The 22,075-nt window shown below is 37.0% G+C and overlaps 1 protein-coding gene across 1 annotated transcript; it reads right to left on the bottom strand.

Annotated features, from left to right (window-relative positions):
• Nucleotides 1–254: 254 nt before the first annotated feature.
• Nucleotides 255–19,425, bottom strand: LOC133517045 (trypsin epsilon-like). The gene is made up of 8 exons (XM_061850182.1): nucleotides 18,774–19,425; nucleotides 14,021–14,148; nucleotides 13,417–13,550; nucleotides 7,581–7,742; nucleotides 4,205–4,337; nucleotides 2,069–2,197; nucleotides 1,534–1,736; nucleotides 255–966 (listed from the first exon to the last, which is right to left on the bottom strand). Exons 1-8 carry the CDS (start codon nucleotides 18,808–18,810, stop codon nucleotides 546–548), a joined length of 1,347 nt encoding a protein of 448 aa, XP_061706166.1. The 5' UTR covers nucleotides 18,811–19,425; the 3' UTR covers nucleotides 255–545.
• Between the last annotated feature and the right edge of the window lie 2,650 nt (nucleotides 19,426–22,075).

The raw sequence follows: 22,075 nt of genomic DNA, 5'->3' as shown, positions 1-22,075 counted from the left end.
CAAGAGTCAAAGACTGCATCTCAAGCTGTCAGAAGGTAGATATCAATAAAATTATAGCTAGGCTTTTTATGTAGGTGCAGGTAAAAAACTTAAGCACGAGTGTGTGGAACGTTTACAAAACATATGTATTAAATTACTTAACATATGTAGATTAGGTACCTACTATATACCATGCGTCTGTAAACCGTACATTGGGTTTGAAGAGTGTCTTTGCTTAACTTTTTTACCTATAATCTATTTTGAACAAAAATCAAAACGTTTTAATTCATTTAATAAAACATAATGAAATGTTTTAAGTGCGATATCAATGGAATCGATATCAATGTATTTACAATGTTAATATCTTGCATTTCTGAGCGTACGTATTTAAATATAGCTGATAAATTGATTATGTGACTAAGTGTAGTAGGTACCACTTTTTCTGAGCAAGTTTTTGTCTGGACAAATTTTATGTCAGTAATATTGAAATAAATACCAATTTATGTCTGTGTCAATCGTAAAAACCTGATAAAACAGTCAAAAGTGATTTGTCTTTTACTTAACTTTTATCCTTTTTTCGTTCCGTTGACTGAAGTAGTATTTGAGTTTTTGATGAAACCGTAAAACTTTCTATTAAGAAATGATCTTAATGGTTCTACTTCTGAATAAATATCTTCAGATATATCCTTCAACCGTCGTTTTTCATCCGATTCCGCTTTGATAGATCGATATAACTCCGCTTTTTGCTCTCTAAGAACCCCTTCATAAGCATAATCTCTAAAGTCAGTGATGTTTCCTGTCAACTCAACTAGCTGACTGTCGATATCTGCAGCTTGCAGCGCCTCCCGGTAGTGTAGCTGCGCCGACTGCCGGACGCTCGTCTGCTGCAACCACTCTTGCGTAAAATAAGCTTTTGTAGCAATATACAGGTCTGACACTTGATCCGTTTTAAGACGCTCTAATATATCTAAATTCCATTGTAACCAACTGAAAATAAAAACGTAATAATTAGGTCAGGTCGAATATGTTCGCCGGGGCAATGGTACTACTACAAAACAATACAATACAAATCCTCTTTATTGCACAACCTCAGAACAAAAGTACATGGAAACACATATAATACATGAAGATAGAGGTAAACAACAGGCGGCCTTATCGCTATAGAGCGATCTCTTCCAGACAACCTTTAGGTAGTAGAGAAATGAAACTTTTAATTTAACTAATTAGGAGGTGCAAAAAACTAAATTAAAACTTAATAGCAGTACTATTCACAGAGAGAGCCAATAATAATCTTATAAGCCTATTTTCTTCTTTATCTTACTGGTAAGTGTACTTTTTCGAGGATCTTACATTGTACTGCATCATTTGAAGCAATGGCACCTATTCCGTGGTGAGCATCTTATGTTCATATTGAAAATTTGTATGCATCAGTAGTGCATTTTTTATTAGGTATGTACTTGGTAGCGCCAATTACCATGGCAGTAGAACTTAGAAATTATATTAAGCTTGAAGGTGACCATGTACTTATGTCTATATAGTACTTAGTAGACTGACTCGGCGTGGTATCGCAAATCAGTATAGACGAGGGGAAGGTCGTGCGTGTAGCCGCAGCCGAAGCCCCAGGACTGCAGCCCGACGAGCGCGGCCAGCACCGTGAGCGGCGCGCCCGGCGCCGCCAGGCACGGCGCCAGCGGCTCCACCTCGCGCGCAGCCCCGAGACACAGCGTACCTTGCCCACTCTCCAACTTGATCATATGCTGCAATCGATCACAATTATTCTAACTGCCCCGTGACACTACGTGCTATAAGAAAATTATGGGGCCTGTTTTCACATTGGTTAGTGTTAAGTGCAAGTTCATTCATTTGCTACTTGCGTTTTAGTAGAAAATTTATGAACCCTTGGGTGAAATAATTCTGAACATATAAATATTGCGTGCCTTCTTAGGTTCAATATTCAAGAAATAATAAAATACCGCGACATTGACATATTCACAATCATATAAGAAAATCAGTAAGTATCTTTCCCTGCCATTTATGTCTAATTTGTAGCAGTTTCATACATTTGATAGCAAAATAATGGTACACTTACTTTTTCATACCCCAAACAATATGGGCTTTCATTAAGATAAGAGTGATTGAACGATATAGTCCGCAACATGGGATCTTGCTTCTCGTCCGGAAAGTAGACGGACGACCGCGGCAAACACAATTCATTGCCCTAGAAATATTCATGGTGTGGTTAATAGACGTAATCGATAATAATCGGGTGCATATTTTATTCCTTTTTTATTTAATTATTGTCGAAAATTGCATAAAGATTTTGTTTATTCTTCGCGACTTTCAAATATGATGCAGATTTAGTCTTCACATTAATGATATAAAGCCTGCGATCACTCGATTTGACTACCATTAGACCGCGGGCCAGGAACAAACAAGCCATGACCTCGTAACCTCGGGAAAACTCGTCTAGTGGTAAAGGTTGATATGTAATGAACTCTCATGGACGTCAGATGCAGCTCCGTGGATGGGTTGAGAAACTGTAACAACCTAAACACGAAAAAAAAAATTTTGCTTAACTTTCACGAATTAGGTGTAACGCCTACCTTATGAACTTAGCAAAGTTTCATAACTAGAAATATATTTCGAATAGAGGTAAGGCTTTTTTGTTTATGCGACGACCTAACAGACTTATACCGCCGCGAGACAATAACCTGATATTTAAATTCACAACATCTAAACATAGTTTTACTTGGGAAACTGTGACTAATATTTTGTTCGTGTTTGGGTGGCTGACGTTCCTCAATCCACCAACAGAGCGGCAGCTGACGTCCACGAGGGTTCATAACACATAGTTATCGCCCGAGATGCGATGCACTTAGCCAGTTCGCCGTAGCTAGTCAGTCGTAGGCAAGTCAAACACTTTATTTATTCGTATGGCATTTACAGAGTCGCTTAATTATAAATTATAATACAATATCTAAGTTCTTCACCCATTGGGCAGCGTTTGTATTAGGTGAGTGAAGATCTAGGGCCTCTCCAACAAATTTCCGTATCGGGCAATTATGTGTAATGTGGTGTATAGTCTGCACTGGGGCCCCGCAGTCGCACGCTGGTGAGTCTCGCCAACCACACTTAAACAAGTAGTCCGCACAGCGTCCATGTTCGGTGCGGAGTCTGTTTAATTGGCACCATTCCTTCCTAGATGCTGAAAAGCCATACGGCTTTTTGGTAGGGTCGTAGGTATTTAGGCTGGGATTTGGCAGGTTGGATTTCATCTTTCCAAGCGTCTTGTATATTGAATCCGCCTTGCGTCAGGTTTTGAGCGGTTTGATAGGGCGGGTGTCGAGACTTCAGACGATGCTGTGGAGGATTAAGGAATTCCTGGCGGATCGGCAGATTCGGGTCGCTGTGAATTTTGTTCGCTTCTTTTACCAGTGCCAGCTGTCGTCTAAGATGAGGTGGAGGGATGTGGCTTAGGGCTGGGAGCCATTGTATGGGTGTGGATTTGACCGTACCTGATATACATCTCATAGTATTACGCAGTTGCACATCAACTTTCTCTGTGTGAGCACTATTGAGCCAGACTGGTGCGCAGTATTCGCCAGCAGAATAGACTAAGCTCAGCCCAGTTGTACGATACGTCCGCTTTTGCACCCCAAGTCGTGCCAGTTAATTTGTGGAGTATGTTGTTCCGAGTCCCAAGTTTTTTGCTCAGCCTTTGAAGGTGGGGACCGAAAGTAAGTGAGCGGTCCAGGGTTACACCAAGATATTTAGGGTGCGGGTTGAAAGTTAATATTTCACCATCAAATCCTACCGTTGGGATAAAAGCAGCTTGTTTGTTGTTGAGGTGGAACGTCGAAACTTCCGTTTTGCTGGCATTAGGAATAAGACGCCATTTCTTAAAGTATTCAGTTAGAGAACCTAAATCTTTGTTGAGGTGTTCTTCAGATACCTCGAATGTCTTGTGTTGGTGCGCAATGGTGATATCATCGGCATACACAAATTTCCTAGAGACTGTTTTGGGAAGGTCATAAGTATATAGATTAAAGAGCAATGGCGCCAGTGTGGATCCCTGTGGTAAGCCATTGTTTAAGGTTCTAAGGCGACTCTGTTTATCTCCTAGATGGACTACAAATTCCCTGTTCATCAGCATATTGTCAATCAGTCTAACAATTTTACGACACGGGACACACACTGAGCCACCACATATAAGTACATGACTTACCATCCAGTCACAGCGGCCCCAGCCAGTAACGAAAGCTTTCTGCGCACCTTGTTTTCGTAGATGCGCTATGCCCTTGACTTTCGGTTCCCTGTCTTCAAATTCCTTAAAAAGGGCAATTGGCTTTTGATTGGTCCTGTAAATTCAACACCGTGGAAAGTTAAATCAATATCAATCATCATGAATCTATAAGTTCTAACTTAAACTGGTGCGTAAAAACTTCTTCATCCGGCTTAACGAACATGCTGGTCGAACTAAGTGGTTAATAATGGTATATAGGTATAGACGTAATATATACGTGTATGTACTCGTATTGGCAAAAAAAAATCCATCACTTCGGTATCCGCGGGCCAGCCTATCAACTATGGAGTTTCTAAACTACCGACAACAAATGGTGGCCTTGAACGATCAGGTACACTACGATTTAAGCGGCATTGACATAGGCGTTCTTCGGGGATCGCCCTTGGCTAAGTAATGTATGCTTCCAGATACAGGTCAATGACCTACCTACCGTCAATCGTTCATGGCGACATGTATAAATTTGCTGTCGACGCACGTGACGTAATAAGGAGCCCGGTTTGTTCAAAGTCTAGAAGAACTTATCAGTGCTGATATAAGACAGATTCAGAATAGGTTCACCAATAACGGCTTGCTTATAAATTATCAAAAACACAACTCATACATATTACTCTGGTAGGCAAGCCTCTTGAGCCTCTAGACATTTGAATCGACGACACAAGCATCGGACAAGTACACAATACGAAATTTCTCACCCTAGTCTCTTCCATTACATCCTACAAGCATATACAGGGTGTAAGAAAAATAGTGGGGATCCATTTAAGGGCATATTCGGTATCGGGTTCTGATTAGAGAAAAGTATAAGATTTTTTTTCTATTGGGCAGGTCGTCCAAGGCCACCTACCCTCCAATACCTAATACAAATTAAAGTAAAAGAATAACATATCTAAAATACCTTAACTTCTCACCCGTCCCCAGCTTCACGACAACTATACGAAAACTTAGTGCTTATCCTAAATGCTTATTTTTACTATAACTCATGGGCGTTTAATACGCCCATACGCCCATGAGTTATAGTGGAATAATGATGAAATACTAATTAAGGCGAGATTATGTACCTACTAACTACTAAAGGCGAATTATTTTTTCCATCCCTTATTTTCAATGAACTGCAATATTGATAAAGGGCTATGGCTACCAAAAAAACAACTATATACCGAACAACGTCATGCTCTACGAGCACATTTCTGACATGGGCGAAATCATCATACATTTGTTGGAAGCCATTTTTTTTAAAGACGAACTAAATAATCATCACGCATTTGTATAACAACGAATTTATATAGGTAGGGTGTTTTAAACGTAGCTTTTATTATCACTATCTCAATATTAAGAGGCCGTTATCGATTTTAGTCGCAAAAATGTCAAATTGATATATTTAGTCGATGAAATTGTACACCTTTAGTTAACAATTAAAAATAACAAGTACTGGTTTCTATTAGCACGTCTTGTTATCTTTCATTTTAATAAATAAATTTTATGAACACAGACTTAATTAGTAATGATTTTTTTTCTGATGGACTTTTAGGTATACGCGTGTAAAGCACTGATTTTAAAGCTCTTATTTGTAAATTTCGTTAAGTTTGGACTGCTAAAAATGATAATTTTGTATTACACATATCCTGTACTTCAACTACAATAAACTACATTTTTGTTATTATAAAATTGAAGTAGTGTAAAGGAAAGTTAGACGAAGTCCATTTTCTCCAGAAATTACTTCAAAACAAGTGACAATTTCTCTGAAAATCGACTTAATTTCAACGTAATTTTGATACGTTTTGTATAATATTCCATCATATGTTTTTAATGATTTTTTAAAAACTATTCCTTTTCGTCACATATTAGCGGGGACGCACGCTTGCGACCTCATTATTAAAAGGCAAGATGAGAAGATATGCTAATTGAAACCAACGGCCCGATTCGAAGAATGAAATACGATAGCGATAAGTTCTGATTTAGATAAGTTCTCATTTAGATATCGTTTATATGTCGTATAATTGACAGAAGCAGCTCGATTCGGGCAATCAATGTGACTTTGACGTTAGAAATATCGTAGATAGATCTTATTGGGATCACAGCGGAATCGAAATAATCGTCAATTTTGACATGTCGTTTAGCTATCGATCTTTTAAAGATCCTTAACGTGTCTTAATCATTCTTCAAATCGGGCCGCAATACTAGTTATTTAGATATTACGTAACAAAATGTGTACAATTTCAACAACTAAATCTATCAATTTTACATTTTTGGTCTAAAATCGTTACCGGGCTCTAAAAAAAGTAGTTATACTTATATGATTACCGTTACTACATATTATGTTAATACTTCGGTAACACGAGGTGTACACGTGCTACGGCTGCTATGCTGTAGCCTCGTAGCACAGTTTTCCCGCCATTGGGACAATTCTCTGCTGTTGGAAAACAACAACAGTCCCAGGCATATTAATTGCCTAAATATTATTTAAAATACCTAATTAGGTACTAAACAAACTTTCATTCACACCACAACAAGTCATGTTTGTGCACAACTGGGTTTTCTAATGTAAACTCATAATAATTTTGCTGATAGGTTCTAAACCAATCCTTTTTAGGGTTCCGTAGTCAACTAGGAACCCTTATAGTTTCGCTATGTCCGTCTGTCTGTCTGTCTGTCCGAGGCTTTGCTCCGTGGTCGTTAGTGCTAGAACGCTGAAATTTGGCATGGATATATAAATCAATAAAGCCGAGAAAGTCGTACAATAAAATCTAAAAATTTAATTTTTTTTAGGGTACCTCCCCTACACGTAAATTGGGGGATTTTTTTTTTTGCTTCAACCCTACAGTGTGGGGTATCGTTGGAAAGGTCTTTCAAAACTAATAGGGGTCTTCAACAAACATTTTTTGATAAAGTGAATATATTCGGAGATAATCGCTCCGAAAGAAAAAAAAATGTGTCCCCCCCCTCTAACTTTTGAACCATAGGTCCAAAAAATATGAAAAAAATCGTGGAAGTAGAGCTTAAGAAATACATTAAATGAAAACTATAGCGGACGTGATCAGTTTAGCTGTTTTTGAGTTATCGCAAAAAGTTTTCCCTTCATAGTAAAAAGACTTAAGTACTTTAATTAGGTACTGATTATGCAAATTTGCCTATTTGTTTAACTCGGGTGAAAGGTACCGTTTCATCCCTTGGTTAACAATTTACTATACTTTAAGCCCCAGTTTAGCTTATTGTGACGGAAGAGTAACTACGGAAGCCTACACTGAGCGTGGCCCGACATGCTCTTGGCCGGTTTTTATTTAAATATTGATCTCAAACATACATTCGAAATATGGCCTCATAAAGCCTCAGCAACGCAAGATCCGCCTTCAGAGTGTAGGGGTCGAAGTCCTGGTGCGTGACCGCCAGCAGCACGGTCAGGTAGTTGGCGCCGCGGTCGCAGTACGTCTCGCCCGTCACCACGCCCAGCTCCGTCAGCGGGACACTGGTACATTGATGTCACAAACAAGATTAATCCTGGGCTAAAAATGTAATGATCAAATCATGCAGGGCTCGCTAAAAGTCAAGCGGAAATCATAATATACTGCGTGTATATTTGATACAACCACAAACTTAACTGCCGTAGTTATAGAGGGGCGGCTGATCTGGAAAAAGCCGTCTATTTACAAAGTTGATGTGACTGGATAGTTTTCTACCGACAAGTGGCATAGTTGTGTTCGATATAGTCAAATCAAAAATAGTCAAATTTTAAATAATTAGTCGACAAGTTATTATCTAATTTTTAAAAATGAGGTGTCCTATGAAAGCTGATAATATATAGAATAAAACATGCAATGTAACTAAAATTGTATTTTTTTTTCGTTACAAAAACTGTAATATGAGCGATATGGCGCGGTAGCGGTGCGGGTATACTGCAGATAAAACCAAACAGGAGTACCTCAGGACATCTGCCTCTTGATAGTGGGTGGAGGATGTCGGAAAAGTGCTTGCAGCCCATAAGATCCAACCATTAAAGTTAAGAAATTTGGGGCTTATTTCATGTAACTGTAAGACTGGTTGCGGAAATTCTCGCTGTGGCTGTGAATCAAGAAAATCTTTAAAAGATGTTTACCATCTCGGGGAGCACTATCACAATTTTGTATGAAAGTCATTTTTAATCTGATATATACGTATCAAATCCCAAGCTATCATTATGAAAATCTTAATACCTAATATAGTGAGGCTATGTCAACTTTTTAAGATGAAATGTAAATGAAATGAAGTGAGTGGTTTTTGTGTTATTATTGTTTATAAATTATATTTATTTACTAAGTGACAAGCACCAAATAACATGAATATTTTATTGCGAATGCAATCATCTTTCTCATGGTATACCATTTGTCTAAAAGTGTTAAGCAGTTTTTGATCTACACTAAATACAGCGTTCTCAGTCGCGCCTGCAAGGGAACGAGAGCGCGCCGTGCGATGCGCCGCGCCCGCGGTAATATCATCGTAGTTTACTTATTTAGTATCTGATTCACAAAATTCAAGAAGTAACGTATAGCTTATTTATGTATCTAAATGATTCATATGACATATTTTTTATCTAAGTGACCGTCTTCATTGTGTTTTTTTGGGTGAGAAAAAAATCACATATGTAAAGTTTTCGGTTTTTTGTAAAATAAATAAATAATTAAATTACAGTTTTAGTTACATTGCATGTTTTATTAGCTTTCATAGGACACCTCATTTTTAAAAATCGGATAATAACTTGCCAACTAATTATTAAAAATTTGAAACCCGGGACCGCCATCTTTGTGACGTCACAGTTATCCCCCCCACACTCTTAGGAAGTGACAAGTCTTTATTTCGTACTCAGTAAAATCTAACAAACACAACGATATCACTTGTCTTGTATACCCTCTATAACAGCATAATTCATTTTTGAATTTTTTCGAGCAGCACGGCAACGTATTTCGTACATCGTGATCACTTATGACAGTTGTGACGTTGCGACATTAATGCGATGTTTTAAGTTAAAACAAATAAGTAGTGATACATTGATAGCTGAATTATTTTATGTGGAAAAATAACTTCATCCATTTGTTAAAAAACTTACTATTAAACTGTGTTCAGTATAGTACATTGTGCAACGAGGGGGGGTAAGTGAAATTTTGGATACTAGGGTAAATTTTGGCGCTGGCGGGAGTAGGCAGGGGATTATAGTTTTTTTTTATTATCTGTCTGACCGTTTTCATTTCTGTATTTATTGTTGCAGATTTTGTATGCTAGGCCGTAGCGCTTTTTGGCTGATTTTAGCGCTGTTTGAAGTAACCTAGTACTTACAAAAAACAAAATATCAAAAAAGCAAAACGTACACAGGTAATGGTAATATTGAATTCATATAAAAAAGTATTCATCTAGGGCCAAAATCGAGAGGAAAACGTCGAGAACGTTTGTATGGAAACATTACCACTAATTTTTCCTCTTAAGTAACTGCCAGCAGGCCAAGTAGGTCTACAAAGATCAAGTGTAGCAGGCTAGACTCTGGCCACGCTAATTTTGCACAAACTTGGCGGTAAAAATGCATACAATCCTTATCAGCTCTACGAGTATATTTGACGTAGCTTTGTAATACGAACACGTACGAAGGTACGTGGTGGACGTAGACTTTATAAAATTTCATAAATAGCAACAATTAACTATTTCGCATTGAATGAGAAGGAACAAGAGGAGTCGTAGTAGCAAGAAAAAAAATAGTTACGGTATTTTGATTTGATCACGTGGCATGCCGATAAATTTTATAGTTTTACCCGCCGACAGCCGACATAGCCTGCTGGTAAAGTTACACAAAACGAATGAAAATTATAGTGGCCTGCAGCCCTGGAACTTATGTGGACCGCCAGCAGCCTCGTACATAGCTTGCCCGTAATGTAACTAAAAAAGTAAAGTGATCGGCTGTACTCGAATGTTTTTGTGCCACGGGCGGACGACGTGCCGCTGCTGCTGAGAGTAAAATATTCAGGGATCGGCGTAAGATAGTACATTACTACAGAGGCCGGGACGAAAGGGGTTGCCAGCCGAAGACATATAGACGGATAGGTCTGAGGCGGGCAACCCCATATTTCCCGACGAGGTATGTATAGTGCTTTTCTCAAACATGCAATGATAATAATAAAAATAGGATGATGATGGTGATTGTTTCATGTCCTAATGTGATAGGTTATTCAGTGCGTTGGGTATTGAAGGGGAACAAAAATTTGATTATTTTTGCGCTACGACGCACGGTTTAGGAGATAAAGCCCTATAAAGAATTTTCTCAAATATGCAATGAAATAATCTTATACCTTTAAACGAGCAATTCTTGTATATATATATATATATATATATATATATATATATATATATATATATATATATATATATATATATATATATATATATATATATATTTCTGTGATCTCGGAAACGGCTCTAACGATTTCGCTGAAATTTGGTATATTGGGGTTTTTGGGGGTATACAATCTATCTAGATTAGTCTTATGTTTGGGAAAACGCGTGTTTTCGAGTTTTCATGCGTTTTTTTTTCGACGCAGAATATGGTCGTTAATTTCGTATTGCTGGCTACTGTCCGTCTGGTCCAGCGGGTTAAGACGCGGACTGCTAAACGAGTGTTACGGGTTCGAATCTCGCCCGGTGACTAACTTTTTTTTTTTTGTTCAAGTTTATATATAATTTTTTAATTTTTATTGTTTTAGACAAGATTAATTTAGTAAAAAAATATAGTTAAGATTATCACCTATACACCACCATATTACAATAAATAGTTATAACCGAGCAAAGCTCGGTCGCCCAGGTACTAATAAAATATATTTGTTCAATCTGGTGTCCCCCAACCGTCTACCTACCAAATGGTAATTATTAGATAATTTGAAAAAATCATAGCATTGGTAAAAATTAATTAAGTTTTAAACTTATTTCGCTTTTGAAATATAGGCGAGGCAAATGGGTGCAGTTTACTGTATATAAAAACTTATGATATATTATTGGTCTATATAACAATCAAGGGATATACATAATTTATAAGACATATACATACGAATGACATATTCTTATTAAATATATCTCTCATACAATATAACAGGTATTTGATATAATATCTTTCAACCTAATTCTAAGGTAGTATAACGCACAAACAAACGCGTTATTATATTTTATAATATGATTCATGAATTATAGACATATTGTTTGATATTGGAGCGTTGTATCACGTATACATACTACTACTACTACTACTCCGTTGGCTCAGCGACCCAAAATGAGACTTGGCCTCCGACACAAGACAGCGCCACTTTTCTCGGTCCTGTGCGACCTCTCGCCAATTGTCGACTCGAAGCTCGCGCAGATGCTAGGCGACCCAGGTACGCTCTTTTTACGTTCCGATCTTCGTCCATTCTCTCAAGGTGGCCTAACCAACGGAGTCTGTGGGCTTTACTTTCTCCCATGATGTTAGGTTCAGCCACTAGGTCTTCAATCTCACGTATACATAGTATGGGTTAAAAAAACTGACAGAAGTATCCCCATGTCTAAAGAGGAAGGCGGCTCGGGGGGCTCGCATAACAAAGAAGAGCCATTACAACCGCTACTTTAGGTTAGGTTAGTTACATTTTGTCCCTCAGAGCGGAAAATAGAAACCCCGCAAAGTGACACCCTTAATATACATAGCAACATCCTGTAATGTGGCAATTAACCACTTTCAGTGTTTAACAGTAACACTGGTTTACTGCGACATAAACGCATATTGTTTGTGTCAGCGCAACCTAACGTATATATATGTGTTATTGTTATTGTTTGACGACCTGTTTGGCCTAGTGGGTAGTGACCCTGCCTACGAAGCTGATGGTGCCGGGTTCAAATCCTGGTAAGGGCATTTATTCGTGTGATGAGCATGGATATTTGTTCCTGAGTCATGGGTGTTTTCTATGTATTTAAGTATTTATAAATATTTATATATTATATATATCGTTGTCTAAGTACCCTCAACACAAGCCTTATTGAGCTTACTGTGGGACTTAGTCAATTTGTGTAATAATGTCCTATAATATTTATTTATTATTTATTTATATAGTATATATATATAGGCAGGTTTTTAGAGAATATACATTCTTATACTATCAACATAAGGTGTTTCTCTACATACTCCTCGTCCCTGCTCGAAACAATAATAACAAGATCGCCCTTGTTAGTTGAATCCATACATAGACTACGAAAACCGCTTACCATTGCTAGCCAAAATCAAGACAAAATCTGTCTAAAAATTAAATTTAGTGAGGAGCAAGTACCAGGACCTTATGAGTTACGAGGTGTCGTTGACCAACCCGCCGCCGGCCCCTGAGTATGAAGGTATCGCGGCTGCTCGCGTATCTTAAATAGCTGTTTACGTTTTGGTTTAATTACTTGTATGATTTTATTACTTTAAAGTATTATTTTTTTCTGCAATCCGGGCGGAAAGCGTCAACTTTGCTCCCGCTGCGCTAAACGAAGTTGCCGCTTTCCGCCTCCGTCGCGCAGAAAAATAGTATGCGCACCACGGGAGGAAACGTAAGACATTACATCCCGCGTGTTTTCCACCCTCGCCTTCGGCTCAGGTGATAATTTTACACGCGGCACGCAATTTCCTATTTTTCCTCCCTTGGGACACAAATAACTATTGTTAACTCGTAGAAAAAGTATTGCGTACAATAGTGATATAATCAAGCTTTTCATCTCGTACCCAATAAGGCCACGAAGCTTGCTGAGTAACACGGTACTCGACTGAAAAGCTCTCCATTATATCACGATTGTATAAAATACTATATATATTGGATAATAGTTATATTACATTTATTTTATATCTACCCTTAATTAATTATACCCCATAAAATTATTCCTCTTGTTGATTTACATATTGTTGATTATATTACCTTAGTGATATATCTTTCAAAAGATACCATATGTTGTTATATCGAATAAAAATAGATCATTTATTGTTATATGTGTGTAATGATCACACAAGCCTATTATGAACATACATCACATTCCTTGCATGATACTATACCAAATATAGGTACAATATGTATGAGGATTAGCACTAACTCAATACTATGTCTTTATCCTACTGTGACCAATGCCAAACTAACTTGTACAAAGGGTGAGCCACGGTGATGATAGTATGCACGCTCAAGATGGCCCCGACGAGGTAGTGCGCGTGCAACCGACGAATGCTCACCACGTATGGGTGCTCCTCGACCTGCACACGGGTCCCACGGAAAACCTAACACATGGTAAAGTCATTAATCTTGTAAAAGGGAATTATAACTATTCTAAGGTAGTAATAATTTGAGTCGACAGTCTACACGCGAATCCCTATTGGATCATTTATATAAGCAAATTCGACCTAATCAATGAAATGTCAATCACTACTCGCTCTCAGTTGGCTATTATTATTACTGTAATAGGTATACGCCAAATACAAAGGGAAGGATTATTGTTTTCTATTTATGTGTGTTTGTAGTCATTTACACATGTAAGAATGTAATGTTTGCATTGTATGTTCCACCGTAGCATCAAAACTACCTACTTAGCAGAGTTTAAGTAATTAAAGAGGTGTCACTATTTGTATTCGTGTTTCTATGACAGATAAAAAAATGTAACAGACTTATAAAGTGGATGTATCTATACGATTAAAAATCAGTAGGTAGGTCACTGCAGTCAACACAACGTCGCTAAAGATAGAAAGCGTACCTTGCGGTTTAGCACAGGAATGTCGCCGAGATCTGGATACGCTTTTCGGCTAAACACCGCTGCTTGAACGTCGTCGAACTTTTTGTCCGGGAGCGGAAAATCCTGCGCCGAGCTCGACACGATGCAAACTACTTCAACAACATTTTCTGCATTAGGGTATGTTGGGGTGAAACTGGACTATATTACGTTTAGCTTGAAGAAAACTTATTATTAAAGGTTTATTTTTTCACTTGGCTATTGTAAGAAGTTTCCGAATGTTAACATTTCGAACTTGTTGAAACGTAATTTCATCATACAACATGGTATTTTGAATATCTAAATCAAAGTTCCGATTTGTTTATTGGGTAGATAAGAGTTTGTAGTGTAAGGGGCCCCATAGATGGTACGACTAATCACTTCAATCAATCTGACGAAAATCGTGACGATCGATCGCTTCGAAAGTGCCAGTTAATACAAAGAGCAATAAAGTTGGTCGTTACGATCGATGCGCGATTGACAGATGCAGCGAGTGCGGCGCCTGCGTCAAGAATGAAATAAAAATCAAATCGTTGATCGCAAAGAGGCATACAATGTCGATTTATAGTTAAAATATTAGTGATTTTTTTGCTATTTTTAGGTTTTTGTTGCGATTTCCGACATCGTCTGCGATTAAGTAAATGGTTAACCATAGTAACAAAACACTATTAATTCGTCGTTTCAATCGGTCTGTAAGGACGGATTGTAAAGATGAATTGTGCCATGTATGGAGCCCCCAAAACCAGGCATAGACTAGGTTTTAAAAATCAATCACTCGATCACAATCAATCACGCTTGGGGTTCGTTTCGTTCGACTACTGTCATTTAACTAAAACGTTTTGTTTTAGTTAAATGACAGTAGTATTAATTTTAGTGACTTTTGTAAAAGACGCGTAAGTAAGAGGAAGAGTTTTCTTCCGGTATGCACAAAGAAATTGCTCGTTCAAGCACTCATCCTCCCGCTCATTGATTATGCTGATGTGTGTACAACGAACATGTGTCAAAATTCTCTCAACAAACTCGATTGACTCATAAACAATGGAATATGATTCATTTTTGGAATTCGAAAGTTTGATCATATATCCAGCTACCGTCGCCAGCTCAAGTGGCTTCCCATACGTCAGCGCCGTTCCTTTCGAATACTCTCCTCACTCTTCTCTATCCTATTCGAGCCCTCCACTCCAGAATATCTCAAATGTAACTTCAACTTTATAACTCCCGCCCAGGCTGCGAGCTGCGCTCTGCCCGTTCTCTTAAACACCCTGTTCTCCTTCACCATACTGGTTTCCTAACGTCTTCTTTCGCTGTTCAAGCAATCCGTCTTTGGAATGCGCTTCCTCTAACGATTAGACAAGCCCCAAACAAGCTGAATTTCAAACGAATTCTCTACAAGCACCTGCTAGATACTGTCTAGTGGGACCCCCCTTCCCCCTCCCCCTGCCCCGCACACATGCAGAAGTATATTTATGTATATTGTATAGTATATTATGTAATTAATTTATATATGTATTTATAATGATAATTTGTGTAGTTTATAAAAGTATTATATATATATATTACCTATTATTTTGTATACTGGTCTATTATTATTAGACTTAGTAATTAATTTTGGAATATTTTCTTTTCACACTGCACCCACCTTAGCAAATTTCTGTTTAGCCCAGTGGTAGACTGGTAGAGAATGCCTCAAGGCATAAAGTCCGCCTATTGTACGTTATACTTATATTTTTGCAATAAAGTTTAAAATAAATAAATAAGAAAAACATATCTAACAATTCTTTGTCAACGTACTTTTGGGCCAGCATGCATTCATTAAAAAGAAAAAGAAGTAAAATTTAAGACTCAGTTTGATACAATCTAAACTTTAAGTAAACAAAACATATGCGGCCAATTGTATAATCAATCGTTTTAGCATGCAACCTTCCATATTTATTAACTGCTGCCCGCGACTGCGTCTCCGTAGAATTGGATACTTGACACATGTTGAATATTATAACAGAATTTAGATAAACGGATAGAAAATGAGCCATCTGTTATAAAAAAGTGGAATTTAAAAAGACACATTGAGATTATAAAAAATTTCAAGGCTCTGAAGTCTGAAAAAAAAATTTTTTTTTTACTATCAAAAAGTAAAAAGAAAATGGTACCATTCGATTCCTTGCATTTTATTGAAAAATAAATTGTATGACAATAAACGCAATATTTCAGGGTCGAAATAGCCATTCTCTTGATCTTCCATACATTTAGGACATACTTATGTGATGTGACGTCACATCACATTATCATTTTGTTAGAGGCGTTTCAATCGTCGAGTGCGAGCGTCAGACTTTAACTCTCATTTCTGATCTTTGTGTTGCTTAAATGCCATGGGTCCTATACAGACATTTGATCCCCAGGAAAATCAAGATCGATTGACATTATTTCCAAAAACCAGCCAAGAGCATGTCGGGCCACGCTCAGTGTAGGGTTCCGTAGTTACTCTTCCGTCACAATAAACTGGAGCTTAAAGTATAGTAAATTGTTAACCAAGGGATGAAACGGTACCTTTCACCCGAGTTAAACAAATAGGCAAATTTGCATAATCAGTACCTAATTTAAATAAGTCTTTTTACTATGAAGGGAAAACTTTTTGCGATAACTCAAAAACAGCTAAACTGATCATGTCCGCTATAGTTTTCATTTAATGTCTTTCTTAAGCTCTACTTCCACGATTTTTTTCATATTTTTTGGACCTATGGTTCAATAGTTAGAGGGGGGGGGGGGACACATTTTTTTTTTCTTTCGGAGCGATTATCTCCGAATATATTCACTTTATCAAAAAATGATTCTTGAAAACCCCAATTAGTTTTGAAAAACCTTTCCAACGATACCCCACACTCTAGGGTTGAAGCGAAACAAAAATGTCACCCCCACTTTACGTGTAGGGGAGGTACCCTAAAAAAAATTAAATTTTTAGATTTTATTGTACGACTTTGTCGGCTTTATTGATTTATATATCCATGCTAAATTTCAGCTTTCTAGCACTAACGACCACGGAGCAAAGCCTCGGACAGACAGACAGACAGACGGACATGGCGAAACTATAAGGGTTCCGTTTTATGCCATTTGGCTACGGAACCCTAAAAAGTGTCAAGTTGCCAATTAGTATTTTGGGTAGCTTACGTAGCTCTGTACTTTTGTGATTTATGGCCTGAAGGTAAGTCAAACATTTGCTAAAGATACGATATGTTACCAAATGTTTGACGTATCTTAAAGTAGGAATCAGGCCGTGTCACGAATGAACTCAACTCATCTCGCTGGGCTCGGCTCGGGTCGGACCGGGCCGGCTCGGCTTAGTATAGAAAAAAAATTCTCTTTTATATTTTTTCCCCCATTTCTCCAATGTTTTTAATAGTTATTCTGCTATTTGGGGCGGAGACAAATCAAAACTATGAAAATCGATACTGCCATTCAGTGCTGTAACAAACCCGACTTTGCTGTACATATGTATTAAGATTAATATTAGTAATACCTACAAAGAGTAAAGTAAGTATATAGGAAAAGACAGCCCTCTTGAAGCATTTTAAGGAAACTAATTTCAAAACTAGCTATGAGTGTGCGTGCACATCTACATACGCATCCGTATGTATAGGTACTTTCATACTAGTATTAGATCTACTTGGGCGGTTTACAAATTAGCGTTTCTTCTTTGACCTTAACATCCAGCTGGACTTGAATTCAAGATATTCCGAAGGTAAAGTAAGGACGGGTAAAGTGCACATTAGGAGAATTCTTGGTAAATTCGTCTCGCTCTCTAGCTCCGTAAACAATTCGTTCCAGATATCCTTTAAAATAAACACATGAGTAATGATGTCGTGGTTCGGGTCCTTCTTGTACTAATGAATTTCTTGTCTACGCACGTACCTCCATAGATGCACTCTATCTCGTTAAGACGAGAATCAAATTGCACAAATCTTCGCAGAGTGTCATCGGACATGTTTGTCGTAAACAAAATTTAAATAATCATCACTTGTTTTCATCGCTGCTTGAGCGCTAAGGATCGTATTTTCTTCTTACTTTCGAAAATATCTAAACCCAAAGGTGCAACAAGGTTGTCAGTAGAAAAAGGCGCGAATCTTAAATTTTCTATGGGACGATAACAAGTCACGCTTACATTTTTTTAAATTTGCCGCTTTTTATCTACTGTCAGAAATAGCTTAACAGACTATACCTAAGCAACTATATGAAGGAAATATCATGCACACACCAGCACTACACAAGTACACAACACCGCAAGCGTCGGTTACAGCGGGTTACTGTGGTCTTAATTAATTAACGACTAGCTTGTTGCTTGTGTGGGTGTGAATCAACTATTGGGCTACTATACTATTTTTTTAAGTATAAGAAAAAAGGAGAAAAGGATGTATGTTAATCCTTCTATTGATAGTTATTAATGTAGCAACCCAAACATACCTATTTTTCTCTTAGAAAAAAAAAACTAACTGAGACTTTTCCCTGTAAGTAACATTTTTAGTGAACGTTCTCTCCGTCCTTTCCTACACTCAAGTACCTACAGTTTTAGCTATGCAACGCATACCCATTGTGCAATTGTATTATTCATTGTAATTGAATGTTTTAGTTAAAATAATAGTTATTATAGTCCTGGTCGAATTCAAACAAGGGTATAAATTTATAATAACGGATCAGCCTAATGAGGCTTTCCCCGAAGCACTATATGGAAATGAAATTGTTTATTTACCTGTAACACATACAATCAATAGAATTACGCTCACCATTTTCTTGGACAAACGCAGTTATCAGTAAACCACTTATATAATAACATCTAGTTGGTTTCCCCTTACGGCAGTCGTTGGGAAACAACAGTATAGGTACCTATGCGTTTCGTTTCAATTATTTAAATGTAATTAATATAGAATAAAACCGGCCAAGAGCATGTCGGGCCACGCTCAGTGTAGGGTTCCGTAGTTACTCTTCCGTCACAATAAGCTAAACTGGAGCTTAAAGTATAGTAAATTGTTAACCAAGGGATGAAACGGTACCTTTCACGCGAGTTAAATAAATAGGCAAATTTGCATAATCAGTACCTAATTAAAGTAAGTCTTTTTACTATGAAGGGGAAACTTTTTGCGATAACTCAAAAACAGCTAAACTGACCATGTCCGCTATAGTTTTCATTTAATGTCTTTCTTAAGCTCTACTTCCACGATTTTTTTCATATTTTTTGGACCTATGGTTCAAAAGTTAGAGGGGGGGGGACACATTTTTTTTTCTTTCGGAGCGATTATCTCCGAATATATTCACTTTATCAAAAAATGTTTGTTGAAAACCCCTATTAGTTTTGAAAGACCTTTCCAACGATACCCCACACTGTAGGGTTGAAGCAAATAAAAATCACCCCCAATTTACGTGTAGTCCCCTACCCTCAAAAAAATTAAATTTTTAGATTTTATTGTACGACTTTGTCGGCTTTATTGATTTATATATCCATGCCGAATTTCAGCTTTCCAGCACTAACGACCACGGAGCAAAGCCTCGGACAGACAGACAGACAGACAGACGGACATGGCGAAAGTATAAGGGTTCCTAGTTAACTACGGAACCCTAAAAAAATATATTTTAAATTTATTCTTTTCCGACAATAATAGTTATTTGTACAGCGAGAGAGGAAAGTTTGATATTTCTTCGAGTGCTTATTCTGAGGTCCGTGCAAGCGAAAGATTCTACAATAACTCGTTACGCTCGTGAATCTAATTTAGAATCTTGAGCGTAGTAAGGGACTCAAAAGCGCACGAGATGTAAATAACTTTGATCTCGTGTTGGACACAAAAAATTTCACATCAGCAGCGAGAACATATTTTGAAGGAAAATACAACCTGAAAAATGTAATACTTCTTCATCACCATTTCACTCAGGTTTTCTAACAATTAATTATCTATATTATTTATAGTTCTTAGTTAGAGCGTTTTCGGAGGTAGGTGCACATCTATTGCAATGTATAACTTATCATTTATACTATTATTGTAAGTACTTGCTTCTGTTGTTTCTCCAATAAAGAAAATAAATAAATAAGTTTAATTACCGCAATAGAACATAACATAACTAAAGAAATTACAATAAAATTATACAAAAATATCGAACATCAATTGCCAGTTCAATCGACAACTTTTTTATAAAAAAAACTTTGTAATATACGGTCCGAATTGCGGATACTAATATTAGTCAACTATAAGTAACTATAGTTATTTATTTTGCGTACCTAATAATCTTTGTATTTTATTAAGTTCATTGTTTCGATTGTACAATAAAATATTAAAATATGGTGTTTTTTATCAAACATCAAACTTTTTTTTCATTAACTAATTATTACGAATGATACTCGTAGCGTGATTTGGAACTATGCAGACTTACTTTTTTCGGGGGTCTATTATAAACCGTTAATATACCGTTGGATTACGTTTGAACATTTTTTGTCTCTTTTTTTGCTAATAGAGTGAAAGGGATAGAGAGAATAGAATCCAAATATTTCGAACTTGTGTTAGGCCCCGCACGTAGAAATGACAGTCGAATATAAAGGTCACTTGAATGTTATTTTGTCTCACTCAGTGAGCAAAATGCGATTTGGCTCACTGTTTTTAAGCAGCAAATTACCCTTGTTCTAGCTGCTGACGTGAAATAGTTATTTGTACAACAAAAGAGCAAAGTTTGATATTTCTTCGAGTGCTTATTTTGAGTCCCGTGCAAGCGAAAGATTCTATAGTAGATTCACGAGCGTAGCGAGTCACGTCAGCCATCAAAAAATACAACCTGAAAAAATGTAATCCGTATTCATCACTATTTCACTCATGTTTTCCGAAGGTATTCTAACAATTATATAACTTTAATTACAGCAATAAAACAAAACGAAAGAAATTTCAATAAAATGATATGAAAATAATGAATTAACGAACATCAATTGACAGTTTAATCGTGAACTTTTTTTTTGTTAAAAAAAACTTTGTAAGTTACGGTCCGAATTGCGGATACTACTATTTGTCAACTATAGTAGAGATCGTTAAAAGTCGTTAAGTAGAATTATTTACTGCGTAACAATTGCGTAAATTTGTATAAGTATATTGTTTTGATTGTATAATAAAATACGTAAAATATGGTATTTTTATTAAATTTTAAACTTTTATTTCATTAATTAATTATTACGAATGAAGACTCGTAGGGTGTTTTGGAACGATGCGGTCTGACTTATTTCGGGGGTCTATTTTATAATAGACTGTTTATACAGTCAATATATCGTTGAATTACGTATGCACTTTTTTGTCTCTTTCTTTTTGCTAATGACGTGAAAGGGACAAAGACAATAGAATCCAAATACTTCGAACTTGTATTAGGCCCCGCACGTTGAAATGGCATTCGAATATGAAGGTCACTTGAATGTTATTTAGTCTCACTCAGTGAGCAAAATGCGGTTTTGCTCACTGTTTTTAACCAGCAAATTACCCTTGTTCCAGCTGCTAACGTGAAAAATAAATTAAATACCTACTTAATTAGCTACCGTATAAAAATCATCAGTTACGGATGCATAAATCCTTAAATAAGCTTTTAAATCAGTGGCATTAAGTATCAAATACGAGAAAAACTTATTAATTTATAGTCTGTATTTTTCAATTTCAAGAATTAATAACTGTTACTATCGGGTTTACGATGTGATTTCCGATAAGGACAAGTCGCAAAAATCGAGCTCATCAAAAAAAACTAGTAAACATATTCTTTAATTAAAATCAAACAATACATCACACAAAACTAAAAGGGACTTATTCAGAACTAATCAAATAGCTCCATAAGCCTTGTTCAATCCAATCAAACTGCCCTACTTAGGTGTAGCGCGTCTGCGGCTTAATTATCCGCCTGGATAAGCTGGTTATAATTACCCAAGCGCGAGCGTTCTGTGCCCGAACCACAAATGATTGGCTTACGAATTACGTAAAGACCATCATCATAACTTGGCGTATGTTATGATGATGGTCCCGTAGTTTTAACTTTTAACCT

Source organism: Cydia pomonella, chromosome 1 (genome assembly GCF_033807575.1).
Source record: "Cydia pomonella isolate Wapato2018A chromosome 1, ilCydPomo1, whole genome shotgun sequence".
Classification (NCBI taxonomy): domain Eukaryota; kingdom Metazoa; phylum Arthropoda; class Insecta; order Lepidoptera; family Tortricidae; genus Cydia; species Cydia pomonella.
The sequence above is the reverse complement of the archived record's forward strand: the minus strand, read 5'-3'. Positions and strand labels throughout refer to the sequence as shown.

Coding starts and splice junctions, on each gene's coding strand:
- LOC133517045 (XM_061850182.1), bottom strand. CDS start 18,810: ATGGTGAGCGTAATTCTATTGATTGTATGTGTTACAG. Junction 4,338..7,580: donor TATGAGGCCATATTTCGAAT/GTATGTTTGAGA, acceptor TTGAATTTACAG/GACCAATCAAAAGCCAATTG. Junction 2,198..4,204: donor GGGGCCGCTGTGACTGGATG/GTAAGTCATGTA, acceptor GAATATTTCTAG/GGCAATGAATTGTGTTTGCC.